Source organism: Elephantulus edwardii, unplaced genomic scaffold, assembly GCF_000299155.1.
Source record: "Elephantulus edwardii isolate Elephantulus edwardi_28Jun2011 unplaced genomic scaffold, EleEdw1.0 scaffold00138, whole genome shotgun sequence".
Lineage (NCBI taxonomy): Eukaryota > Metazoa > Chordata > Mammalia > Macroscelidea > Macroscelididae > Elephantulus > Elephantulus edwardii.
The window spans coordinates 8504053-8516263 of record NW_006399888.1 but is presented as its reverse complement, the minus strand read 5'-3'; the positions used below and the strand labels follow the sequence as shown (position 1 = coordinate 8516263).

The following is a 12211-nucleotide window of genomic DNA, read 5'->3' as shown; positions in this document are numbered from 1 at the left end:
GACCATGTCTTTCTGAACAATGACTGCAAGCTTATGCTGTCTTGAATTACATTTTCTCTGTATTATCCATGAACTCAATAAGATTTATTTGCTGCTTTGTGTCAAGGTCACATAAGCAACACTAACAGAGGGGAAAGTTCTTTGGCAAACAAACCTGAGAGGTTTCCAGTATTATTTTTGTGTGGAAATTAGACATTAAATAATCATTTTACTTTCTGGTCCCTCAGTCAACAATGTGAGACAAACATCATCTGCAATGTCTCCAAAGAAATACACTTTTCTGAGTACATAAAAGAATCTATTTAGTGTTATACAGGTTAAATAAGGATCTTAGTGATGTTAAAAATGCACCACATGTATATAAATGAGCCAGACTATAATGCCACCCTCTGGTGTTTCCAACCTAGAAGGTGCTTCTATTGCTCTGCCAACATCATACAATTAAAAAAGGCAGGTACTGGTCTGTGCATTGCTCTACAGAGGTAACTTGTGGTTGCTGTGATGCTAAACACAGTGACATTCATGTGTTAAATGTGATAATGGTCACCCATGGTGGACAGTGTTTGGTGGAGTGTCCCGATTAAAACAAGCTTGGAAGTAAAAGTAGCATCCATTTCCGAAATGGCTTGCCTCTGCAAACTCCATGAACAGTGTTTAGGTCTTTCGTTCATAGGGTCGCAACTCGATGGCACTTAACAACAAAAACCACCCAAACAGTAACCAAAGTCTGTAGACAACTGATTACAATAATACTCTTATCAGAACAGAACAGGAAAACACTGCATGGTTCAAAATCAGGGATGCATCCTTTTTCCCTTATCTTTTCAATCTATATGCAGAACAGATCATTAGGGAAGCAAGGTTTAATGATGAGGAATGTGGCATCAGGATTGGAGGAAGACTAATCAAAAACCTTTATTACGCAGATGACACAACCTTGCTTGCTGAAACTGAAGACCTGAAACGCTTGCTGCAGAAGATCAAGGATAGCAGTCTTTAATATGGATTAAAGCTCAATATCAAGAAGACAAAGATTCTCACCACTGGGCCAATTGGCAGCACCGAGATAGATGAGAAGAGATTGAGGTTGTTAAGTTACAGCTTGCTCAGCTCCACAATCAACACTCTTAACACCAGCAGTAAGGAAAGCAAAAGGGTTCTGTTCATGTTCAAGTGTTCTGTGCATGGTTCAAAATCAGGAAAAGTGTGTGTCTGGGTTGTAACCTTTCTCCAAACTTGCTCAATCTGAGAATGTGACTTCAGGATTGGAGGTAGTCATTTTAAGACTTTGTAAAACAGTGTATATGTTTGGTGATTGTTGTACCATAAAGAAACAAGTGAGAATTTGAAAGTTAAATAAGTTTATGTCAAACGTGGCAGATTGTTTTCATATTTAGGATTCACTTTCCTCTTACTGTCATCAAGTAGGAACTGACCCATAGCTGACCCTTCACTCGGTTTCCAAGGATGTAAATCACACAGGAGGAGATGTCCCATCTTTCCCCTCACTGAGCTGCTGGTGGATTTGATCTGCCAGAGGCACAGCCTTTGAGTTAACAGCACAATTCTGATCCAACAGAATGAAGATGCTATTAAATAATAAGATGAATAGCGTACACACAAGTAAAATCTTGTTGAAGATTTAAAAAGGCTGAAGCAGAACATTGAGAGCGAAGAACCAGAAATGCAAGCTCATTTCAGAAGAGGCTGTGGAACAAGGAACATCATTGTTTGATGTAGTTGGGATCTTATCTCAAAGCAGAGAATACCAGAGAGATATTTATTTGTATATGATTGACTATGAAAAGGCATTTGACTCTGTGGGTCAAAATACATTATGAGTAACACTGAGAAGAATGGGAATTCATCAATACTAAGTTGTGATCATAGGGAAACTGTACATGTACAAAGAAATAGTTGATCAAACAGACAAAGAGGCACTGCATGATTTCAAATCAAGAATGGTGTCCTTTCACCAATCCTATCCAACATGGACACTGAGCAAATAAACTGAGAAGCTGGATTATACAAATTATAATGTGGCATTAAGATTGGAGGAAGGCTCATCAACAACTCAATAGTCTAATGATACAGTCTTGCTTGCTGAAAGTGAAGAGGGCTTGAAGATCAAAGACTGCAGCCTTCATTATGAATTACATCTCAACATCAAGTAAAACAAAATCTTCACAGCATGACCAACTGGTAACAGCATGACCAACTGGTAACATCATGATAAAGGGAGAGAAGACTGAAGTTGTCAAGGAAGTAATTTCCCTTAGATTCAGTCAATAAATCTCAGGACATGTTGTATTGGACAAATGTGCTGTCAAGGACCTCTTTGTAGTGCTCAAGAGCACGAATATCAGTTTAAAGACTAGGCGCATCTGTCATAAGCCATGTTATTTTCAATTGCTTCACGTGTCTGTGTAGGTTGGACAATGAGAAAGACTGACACAGTGACAACCACAGTGTACTAGAACATAACAAAGATTCTGAGAATGGTGCAGGTTCAGGCAAGGCTTTTGGATCTCTTGTACAAAGGAACACAAAGACTCAGAATTGGGCAGACAGCATCTCACAACAACAGTGACTTCTATAGGTCTGTATCTGAATGAATCACAAAAAATAATACCGTTTCTTTTATCTTGAGAACTTTTTATACTAAGTTTTTACCTGTTTCTCACAATCTGAAAAAACAAATAAAAAGTGTGAGCTATTCTTCTGAATGCAGGTCTTTTTATCTGACAAAGAGGTAAAGCTTTTCAAAGTGTATTCAAGTAGCTTATAATTAATAAATACTAAGCTAACATAGCAATGGTGTCTCTTTGGAGACTAAGGTGCGTCTGATACAGGCCATGGTCTTTGCTCTCACTTGTTATGTATCAGAGAGTTGGACAATGACTAAGGAGGCTAGAAGGAGAATTGATGCCTTTGAGCTGTGGTGTTGGAGAAGAGTATTGAGGGTACAATGGACTGCTAGGAAAACAAACGGATTCATCCTGGAAAGGGTCAAACCAGGCTGCTCGTTGGAGGCAAGGATTCTAAGGCTCCGTCTAACATACTTTGGACATGTTGCAAGGAGGGACAGGTCCTTGGAGAAGGACATCATGGTTGGGAGGGTAGAGGGACAGCACAGGAGGGGAATGCCCCCTATGAGGTGGATTGATTCAGTGACTGGGGTAATCAGGATGGGTGTATTGGAGATGGTGTGATTGGCACAGGATAGAGCAGAGTTTAGGGATGTTGTACATAGAGTTGCTATGAGTCGCAAGTGACTCGATGGCACATAACAACAACAGCAACAAGCTAACATATCTGTATCTTAACATGTGACTAGCTAATAAGATCATCTTCAACAATACAAGAAACTATATTCCATAGTGTATTCCTCGACTAATAAAGTGATAGAATATAAGTTTTTATTGGATGGTATTAAAAAACTGCTGACATTTGAAATTTTCATTAAAATTTTTATGTCTTCCTCGAACAATTCTCATAATTTCACGCTACCTAGAAGAGCAATTTTTTGTGTTTAACACAATAAATCACTTCTGTAGGTAAAATAATGATAGGTTTCGGCCAAAATATGGGTGACTTTCTATGCTAGTTTTTCTTTATGTTGATGCTGGTACTTTTAAAATTATGAGGGTAATGAACTATAACTATTTAAATATTTGGTGGTCTCATGAATACTCCCTTTTAGATTTCAAAAAGAACCTAATGATATTTTGAGAAATGAGTTTTTGTTACTTTTAGGACTAGATTCATATTTTAAGAGAAAAAATTCTACTTTTTACATGTATTAGAACAGTTCAGTTGTCTACTGAAAAAGATATGCTACTGATGAGCTCCAGTCCCAGATTCTCTGCCTTCTATCTTGTGGGTAAATGAACCATGCTTCAAGGACACAATTACCAAGGAGCTTTACCTCGCTGAGCTATATATTTACAGCAGTCTGCAAAGCCTCCCATAGCAGCATAATGAAGGGGGGTGTTCCCATTCATCGCGATCAGCCCCATGTTTCCATCGTAGGTAAAAAGAAGCTTCAGTATCTGCAAATGAAATAGCAGGCAGTGCACAGAAAAGGCGTTGGTCAACATTAATTGGATGCAGATGGGTCCCTAGCCTTTCAAGACAAAGACATCAGCTTTTAGACATGCAGCTATTTCAAATTTAAATTTATGGCCCTCGGGCCAAAGTTATAAATTTTTTAATGAATATTCCTTGAAAGATACAGCAACCTTTTGTCTACTTGCTGAACTGAACAACTTGGTGTTGCTGTGATGCTGCACACTGTTCCATAGTCTTGTCAAATATTATAATGGCTACTCATTATTTACAGTGTTTGGATGAGCTTCCTGATTGCTTTATGCTGGAAAGCAGGAGTGGCATCCACTTCCTACATCAGATGCCTTTGGAAACTCTACAAATTCTCTAAACTCTACAAACTCTCTAAACTCTATAAAAGTACAGAAATGATATTAGTTATAGAACAGAGTTCTGTACAGAAATGATGTTAGTTATAGAAAAGAGTTCAGGTCTTTTGTGCAAAACTTACTTTCAGATGTATTTGACTTGATGACACTTAACCACTGCTAAATGAAATTAATGTTGTTATATCTGGAGGAACACTCTTCCACTTTGCACATCACTCTTTGTCAACGTGCAGTATGAAGTAACCTGGGTTTGCTGTGATGCTGAACCTTGTACCATTAGGGTATCAAATACCAGAATGGTTTCCCAATGTGGACAGTGTTTGGTGGAGCTCACAGTGGTAAAACAGGTTTGAAAGTAGGAGTGCCATCCACCTCCTAAACCACGTGCCTCTGGAAACTCTATGAACTTGGAGAAATGACAGTAGTTATGGAAAGACATGAGGTCTTTTGTTTATAGGGTCGCTATGAGTCATGCTCGACTCGATGGCAATCAACAACAACAACAACAACATTGAAAAAAGTTTAGGCCATTCACTCCCTTAGAGTCACTAACCACAATTAATGCGCTCAAAAGCTACACGTGTCTTCTGGCCACCACATTCAAACCATGCAGATATAGGACATGTCTAGAATTACAGTTAAGTCCTATCACAGAGTTGGAAGACAAGTAAAACAAAGATACAGGACAGCTGAGTCAATACCAACCCACAGTGATTCTATAGGATGGAGTGGAAATGCCCCATTGGATTTCCAAGACTGTAACCTTTCTAGAAGCGGACTGTCATATATTTCTCCCGCGGAGGGGCTGATAACTTTTTGGTTAGCGGCAGAGCTACTTAACCTAATTCCCTTCCAGGTGTCCTGTCTGTATAGGGAAAAGAGTAAACAGTGGCACCCAGCACGGGTGCTCTCACTTGGGTAAAGCCAGGCAATCGAAGAGCATGTCAGAACACTGCATACATCCACCAGTGGGACAAGTCCTTTACCAAATGTGGCTTCAATTTTAACAGATAATTTAATGGCATAAAAATGGCCTAAAGCCATAAGTAAAGACAATTGTGCAAAAACCTTAAGAACATAAAGAATAAAATTATTTTAAATGAGATTCAGAATATAAAAAATACAGTACTTTTTTTCATTTTATTTTTGTACATCACTGTTATCTAACAGATATCCTCTGTTGATATGTCCACCAGAGAACCTTGTGTTTAAAAGTCAGATGAATCAATAGGTGCGTACCAGCAGCAGGAAGAATGTAGACACCATTCTAATTACAGTTGGATCACATAAAATTTCAAAGACCGTAACATGACAAGGGAGTTCTGATGGCTTATTTCTAAGGAGTTTTGCTGCCAATCCCAAGGCACATTGTTCAAAACCACCAACTTCTACATGGGAGAAAGAGAGATAATCGTCTCTTGTGAGATTTACCGCCTCTGAAAACCCACTGGAGGATCAGCTATGAGTCAGTTCTGACTTGACTGTACAGAATAACAACTACATATGATGGAAGTATATGACCATTTCAATTGGCAGAAATCTTTATGTTGTCACAATAGTTAAGTACATAGAGAAATCATATGGGTAACAATAAATTAATGTTGCATCAGAAATGACCCATAGCTGACCCTCCAGCAGGTTTCCAGAAACAGTAACTGCATGGAAGGAGATTTCTCATCCTTCTCCCGCAGAGCAGCTGGTGGATGCGAGTCATGTTAACATTCAGCTGTTGTTGAGTACCATTAAGTGGGAACCAACTCATAGCTCCAACAGATTTTCAGAGGCAGTAAACTGCAGGGAAGGAGTTATTCTCCCATGAAGCAGCTGGTGGATTTGAACCATGTTAGTAATTATTGTTGTTATTGTTATTGTTGTTGTTGAGTCCCATCAGGTCGGATTTTCAGAGGCCGTAAATCGTAGGGGAGAAGACTGCCCATCGTTTATCCGCAGAGCAGCTGGGACTTTGAACTGCATGGTTTCAGAACTGCAGCACAGCTCAATTAATTAATGTAAGTTAGAAATAAACAATTGGGACCTTTTCAATAAAATTTGGTATAGAATAATATTTTAGAATTACTGGGGGGAGTCATAGAGGTCACTCAGAAAGAAAAAAAATCTTGTCTTTATATAACCTATGCTTGTCTGTCAGATACTATTCTGAATCTGAGCATTCATAAAGACAGACTAGGAAGAAGGACTGGCCACCCACTTCTGAAATAGCAGGCCTCTGAAAACCCTATGTACAACAGAACACACGTAGACGAACAGGGAAACTGAGGCAGAGCTATCAAGTGATTGGCACAGGATAGAGTAGGGTTTAGGGCTGTTGTACACAGGGTCGCTACGAGTCACAAGCAACTTGAAAGCACATAACAGTAACAACAACAACATATGATATATAAGAATTTGAGGGAGGAAAAAAGAGAATATTTTTAGCAATATATTTCAAAGCAAAGAGCATATAATTACATCGAAATATCCTCCTTTGGCCGCAAAATGTGCAGCATGATGTCTTTCATTGTCGTACGCATTCACATCACCTCCTCTTTCTAGAATCTCTCGGACTAGTGTCAGCACTCCTTCTCGTGCTGCCTCCATCAAAGCTGTCCGGCCTGTGGACTGGAGAGCAAACATACCATATGTTATCAATGGTCATCCCAGGTCTACATGATGGGCCTAGTAAGTAACACTGGTGCTGCCAAGTTTAAAATTCTTGACAGTTCTGAATCCACTCAGTTTGAAAGAGACAGAAAACATGCTTTTCCTCTTGGCACTAGTTTCACGTAACAATTGGAAAAAACTAAGGAAGTATAAAGGGAGCTCTGGTGGCCCAGTGGCAAGAAGCTGCTCTGCAATCCTGAAGGCTCAAAGTTCAAGGACACCAGGTGCTCCAAAGGAGAAGGATGGGCAATCTCCTCCCATGTACTCATCATCAGAGGGTGAACTATGGGTCTGTTCTGACTTGATGGTGCACAGTAACACAATGAGTCAACAGTCAAAATGTAGCACTCTAAAGTCAGAGTCAAGGTCACACAGGGTGCCTTTCTTTCTGAGACAAACATACCAAAATGGATATTTCTCACCAAGCGAGTAGAGCAAAAAGGGAGAAAAGATGCTAAAATGAGATTAGAGGTGTTTTCTAATTAGAACGAAATCTACATTTTGGTGCAGATTTGTAGAAATTATCTAGAAGTGGCAATTAGAAGAAAAAGAAACCCAGTAAAATTAGCTAAATGAGGAGTAGAGAGAAAAAAAATGAGTAGAGAAAAACAGAGTTGTACTTCATACAGAAAATATATTTTAATTCACCATCAGTTCTGCTTTTTATGATTTCTTATAATTATACTTTAATAGTATGCATAATAAATACTAATCTTTCCAACATAATTAGAAAGTAGACTGTAGCATAATGGCAATAAGATGATAATTAAAGCATATTATCTTAAATCATTTTGAATAGAAATGAATAGTCTATCAGTTAATAAAGTAATTTTGCTATATTTTAATGCAAAATTATACTATTAAGATTCTACAATGGGGGGGAAAGGAACATTTATAATCACAGGAATAGTCGTACTGAGTTGACAGCATTTGGGTTGGCTCCTTTTTCCAAAAATGTCAAGCACATATCTTTAACATCGTGAGCTTCTTCACAAGCTTTGAGAAATACTGGAATTCCGTCGTAGGTAACATTGTTGACATCTGCACCATGTTCAAGGGCAATCAGAGCACAGCGATAGTGTCGCTTAGTGGGCAAAACACAGTAAAACAAAATTCCTGCCAAAAACACAATCCCCAGAGGGCACTGAATTAGAAAATCTTGATGTAGTTATATCTTTTAGGCCCCCCAAAAAATAATTCTAAAAATCCATAATTAGCTCTCAGAGCAAAAGCAGATCTGAAACCAATTAAAACATCAAGACAGAAAAGCAGCAAAGAACTCCACTACTGACATTATTAGCAAATTCCCATAACCAAAGATGGCAGGCCCTAGAAGAATCTGGATTCTAATCTACAATTCACAGCTGACCCTGGGTATTCAGCATGTTACAGTCCTTATCCAAGTGCCCTTTCTCAGGATGTGATTTGCTTTGTGAGATAGAGGTCTGTGGGTCCCTTGTAAAACTACAGAGATGCAAAAGAGATGATACACAATGATGATATAAGTAGTCCAGCCATGTTTAAAAACAAGTTAATGGTGATTGTAGCAACAAGGAGAAGAAACACAGGATTCAAGTGGATCATCTCATTTAGGCAGATCATGTTGTCCCACTGAAAAGAAAAATGACAAATCCCTGATCCAGGATTTCTGACAAATTGGTAATGTAAAACATACAGGAGTTGCTAAGGCATTTTAATCACCACCTTGTGGAGCTCCTTTCTGTAATGATTATTACCAAAACCCACGGAGAAGTTCTAGCCTGTAACCCATGGAGTTACCAGGAGTTGGAGGCCAACTTAATGGTAGTCAACAATAATAAGAAAGTTGGAGCTTGTCAAGTTTCCTAGTATAACTCCTTTACATGTCAAGATACTACTGAAGGAAGACAAAATTCTTCTGGAACTCCAAGCCAACATCTGAGCAGTCTATAAAGTAAAAAGAATAAGACCTAAGACATCATGTCCTACCTCATCTTTTCAATAAGATTTTATATTTCACAATGAATAATTTTGATATGATACCAGACATAGACAATCTAATTCTTGACACGATTTATTTTTAAAGGAGAAAGCTTTCAAAACTGATTCTTCTAGTTATGCCCACAACATTTTCAAATTATGAAAACAAATTGGTAGAGTAGTGAAAATCTGGCTAAATAAGGAAGATCTATTCATTCAGATAGAATGCTGAGAGTTTTACCTTTTCCTTCATTATCTACTAAAGTCATGTCTGCCTTTGCTTTGGCTAATATTTCCACTGAGAGTTCATGGCCCAGCTCGGCAGCCCTCATTGTGGGAGTACAGCCCATTCGGTCCTGCACATCGGGGTGAGCTCCAAGGTCAAGAAGAAAGCTGACCATATCAATGTCGTTGGACACTGAGGCTAAGTGCAGAGCACTGTGGCCATTGACAGGCTCGGTGAAATTGATCAATGCAGGGTATCCGAGCTTGATCAACTTCTCTATCTGCTTCTTGTCTTTTTTCAGCACACACTGAAGAACTTTGTAGATCTGTAAGTTCTCAAGTCTCTTATCTGCCAAAGCCATACTCGATCACCTTCTTGAAAATGCTTCCTTGACCAAAACAGAAGCTACGAAAGGAGAAAAAGAAAAAGAAAGAAAACACAGGACTCAAAGTTAACTTTATAATTCATGATTTGTTTGGTTGGTTTTTTTTTAAATTTTACAAAGTCTTGGGGTTCAGGGGTGATTTTCAATAGATCGAAGCAAGGGAGCAGCTCTGCTACGTACCAAATCCCAACTCAGAAGCAGGTCATCTAGGAATGGCTTCGCACCAGGCTCCCCAGGAACGTATGGTGTGTGATGGGTGAGGGGGTATCATTAATGTTTGGCCAATCATATTTCTTTATTTGTGCCTCTGAAAATGAAGGCTAATGTTTTGAGTATTTCTTTAATCTAAGAAGAAAACTCTTTTTTATCAAAGATTCTTTCCTTAATTGATTGTGGCTAATATCTGAAAAGTAGAATTAAATTTGTTGTTACGTACTGTTTAGTAGACCCTCTGAGCAATGGCTCTGAACTCTGCCCTATCCTGGAACTATCTCTGACACACCTGCCCTTATTGCCACAGTCACTGTAGCAATGCATCTCATCCACGGTCTTTCTGTCCTGTGCTGACCTTCTACCTTTCTGAGCATGATGCCCTTCTACAGGGACTGGTCCCTCCTGGCAAATTGTCCAAAGTATGTGAAATGGAATTTCAAAATCTGTGCCTCCAAGGAGTAATTTCACTTTACCCTCTCTAGAACAGACCTGTTTGTTCCCTTGGTGGTCCATGGTGTGCTTAATACTCTCCAGTACTGCAACTCAAAGGCATGAATTTTTCTCCTGTCATCTTCAGTCACTGTCCAGTTCTCAGATGCATAGCAAGCAATTGTGAAAACCAAGTCCTATATCAGGCACACCTTAGTCTTTAGACTGACAATGTTGTTCTATAATACTCTGGAGAGGTATTTTTTAAAAATAATTTTTTAATTTTAATTATTATTTTAACAAAAGTTTACAGAAAAGTTAAGATTTTCATTCATTCATTGTTGCACAATTTACGCCCTCTCCCTCGCTTTCTTCTCTCCAAGTTGACTTTTTTTTTTAATTTTTGCGTGAGTGTACCGTCAAATCCTATCTGACTGGTACAGGAGGAGATTGTCCCTCCTTTTCCCGGCAGAGCATCTGGTGGATTCGAACTGTGTGCCTCTGGGATTGTAGTTGCAGCTCCTTGCCACTAGGCCACCAGAGCTCCCCCCAAGTTGACTTTTTTAATACTAGTTTATGCTACCCTTAATGTGCTCACCAAGTTGTGCCAAGAAATTCTGAGGATAACCACCTAGCCTACTGACTGGAAGAAATCTATATTTGTTCCCATTCTAAAGGAAGATGATCTGACAGAGTGTGGAAATTATTGAACAATATCATTGATATCATATGCAAGCAAGATTCTGCTGAAGATCATCCAAAAATGACTGGAACAGCACATCAACAGAGAACTGCCTGAAGTGTAGGCTGGATTTAGAAGAGGCAGTGGCACTAGGGATATTACAGCTAATGTCAGATGGATCTTGGCTGAAAGCAGAGAGTACCAGAGGAATGTCTGTGTTTCATTGACTATGCAAAGGCATTTGATTGTGCGGATCACACAAACTGTGGCTGACTTTGAGAATCCCAGAACACTTGATTTGATTGTGTTTATGTGAAACTTACACTTGGACCATGAGGCAGTCTTCAGAACAGAGTGCGGAAACATTGCATGGTTCAATACTGGGAGGGTGTGTGTCAAGGATGTGTCCTATCTCTATATCTTTTCAATCTATATGCGGAATAGGTTATCGGAGAGGCTGAGCTCTATGAGAAGTGTGGCATCAGGATTAGAGGTAGACTCATCAGCAAGCCCAGGGGCCAGAGAGGTCTTCAAGCAGAGTGAGTTGCTCTCCCCTTCCTCGGGAGTGTTGAGCTCCCCAACAAAGGTGAATTTCCAGTGATATCAGGGACCAGAAAGGTCTTCAGAAAAGGTGAATTGCCTTCTCTCCCACTGAAGCAGTGATTTCCCCAGCCAACGTCACCAGACCCAGGACCTGTGAGGTCCCCAGACACAAAACTCTATCACAGCAACGTCATGCAAGAAGCTGACTACCTTACATGCAACACAAAACCAAAGCAAGATATCACCTCCCAGATGTTATCAAAAGACAGAATCCGTGGATTTGCTAAAGGTGGAAAGTCAATTGAACTTCCTGACAAAGACTTCAAATGCATAATGATCAAGTACTTTCAGTGGGTGAAAGAAAAAGTCAAAGAATTGGAGAAATCTACAAGCAAAAATCCAAGAGAAACTTTTAAAAAGCAATACAAGACAGAGCAGATAAAAAAGCCCAAGGCACTAGAAGAACAAGAAATAGCAATCTTAAACATTAAAATCAAAGTCTCTGACACTATCAACATGTTGGAGAGATAGAAGAATAGAATTGAAGAGATGGAACACAGAATCAGTGAAATAGAAGACAGAGCTCTTAGCACTGTTCTGCTAGAGCAAAAATCAGAATCCAGAAGGAAAGGAAAAGAAGAGAGCCCAAGAATAATGTTGAAAACCATAAAGAGGAA

At 39.2% G+C, this 12211-nt stretch overlaps 1 protein-coding gene across 1 annotated transcript in view; it reads right to left on the bottom strand.

Annotated features, from left to right (window-relative positions):
- The window catches only part of ANKEF1 (ankyrin repeat and EF-hand domain containing 1), a 27865-nt gene extending 18222 nt beyond the window's left edge, over positions 1 to 9643 (bottom strand). The window contains exons 1-4 of the mRNA XM_006894268.1: positions 9298 to 9643; positions 8014 to 8213; positions 6906 to 7055; positions 3929 to 4052 (exon numbers count right to left, since the gene is read on the bottom strand). Of these exons, the coding sequence (XP_006894330.1) occupies positions 3929 to 4052; positions 6906 to 7055; positions 8014 to 8213; positions 9298 to 9643 (820 nt within the window). The remainder of the gene's footprint in view (positions 1 to 3928; positions 4053 to 6905; positions 7056 to 8013; positions 8214 to 9297) is intronic.
- Positions 9644 to 12211: the final 2568 nt, after the last annotated feature.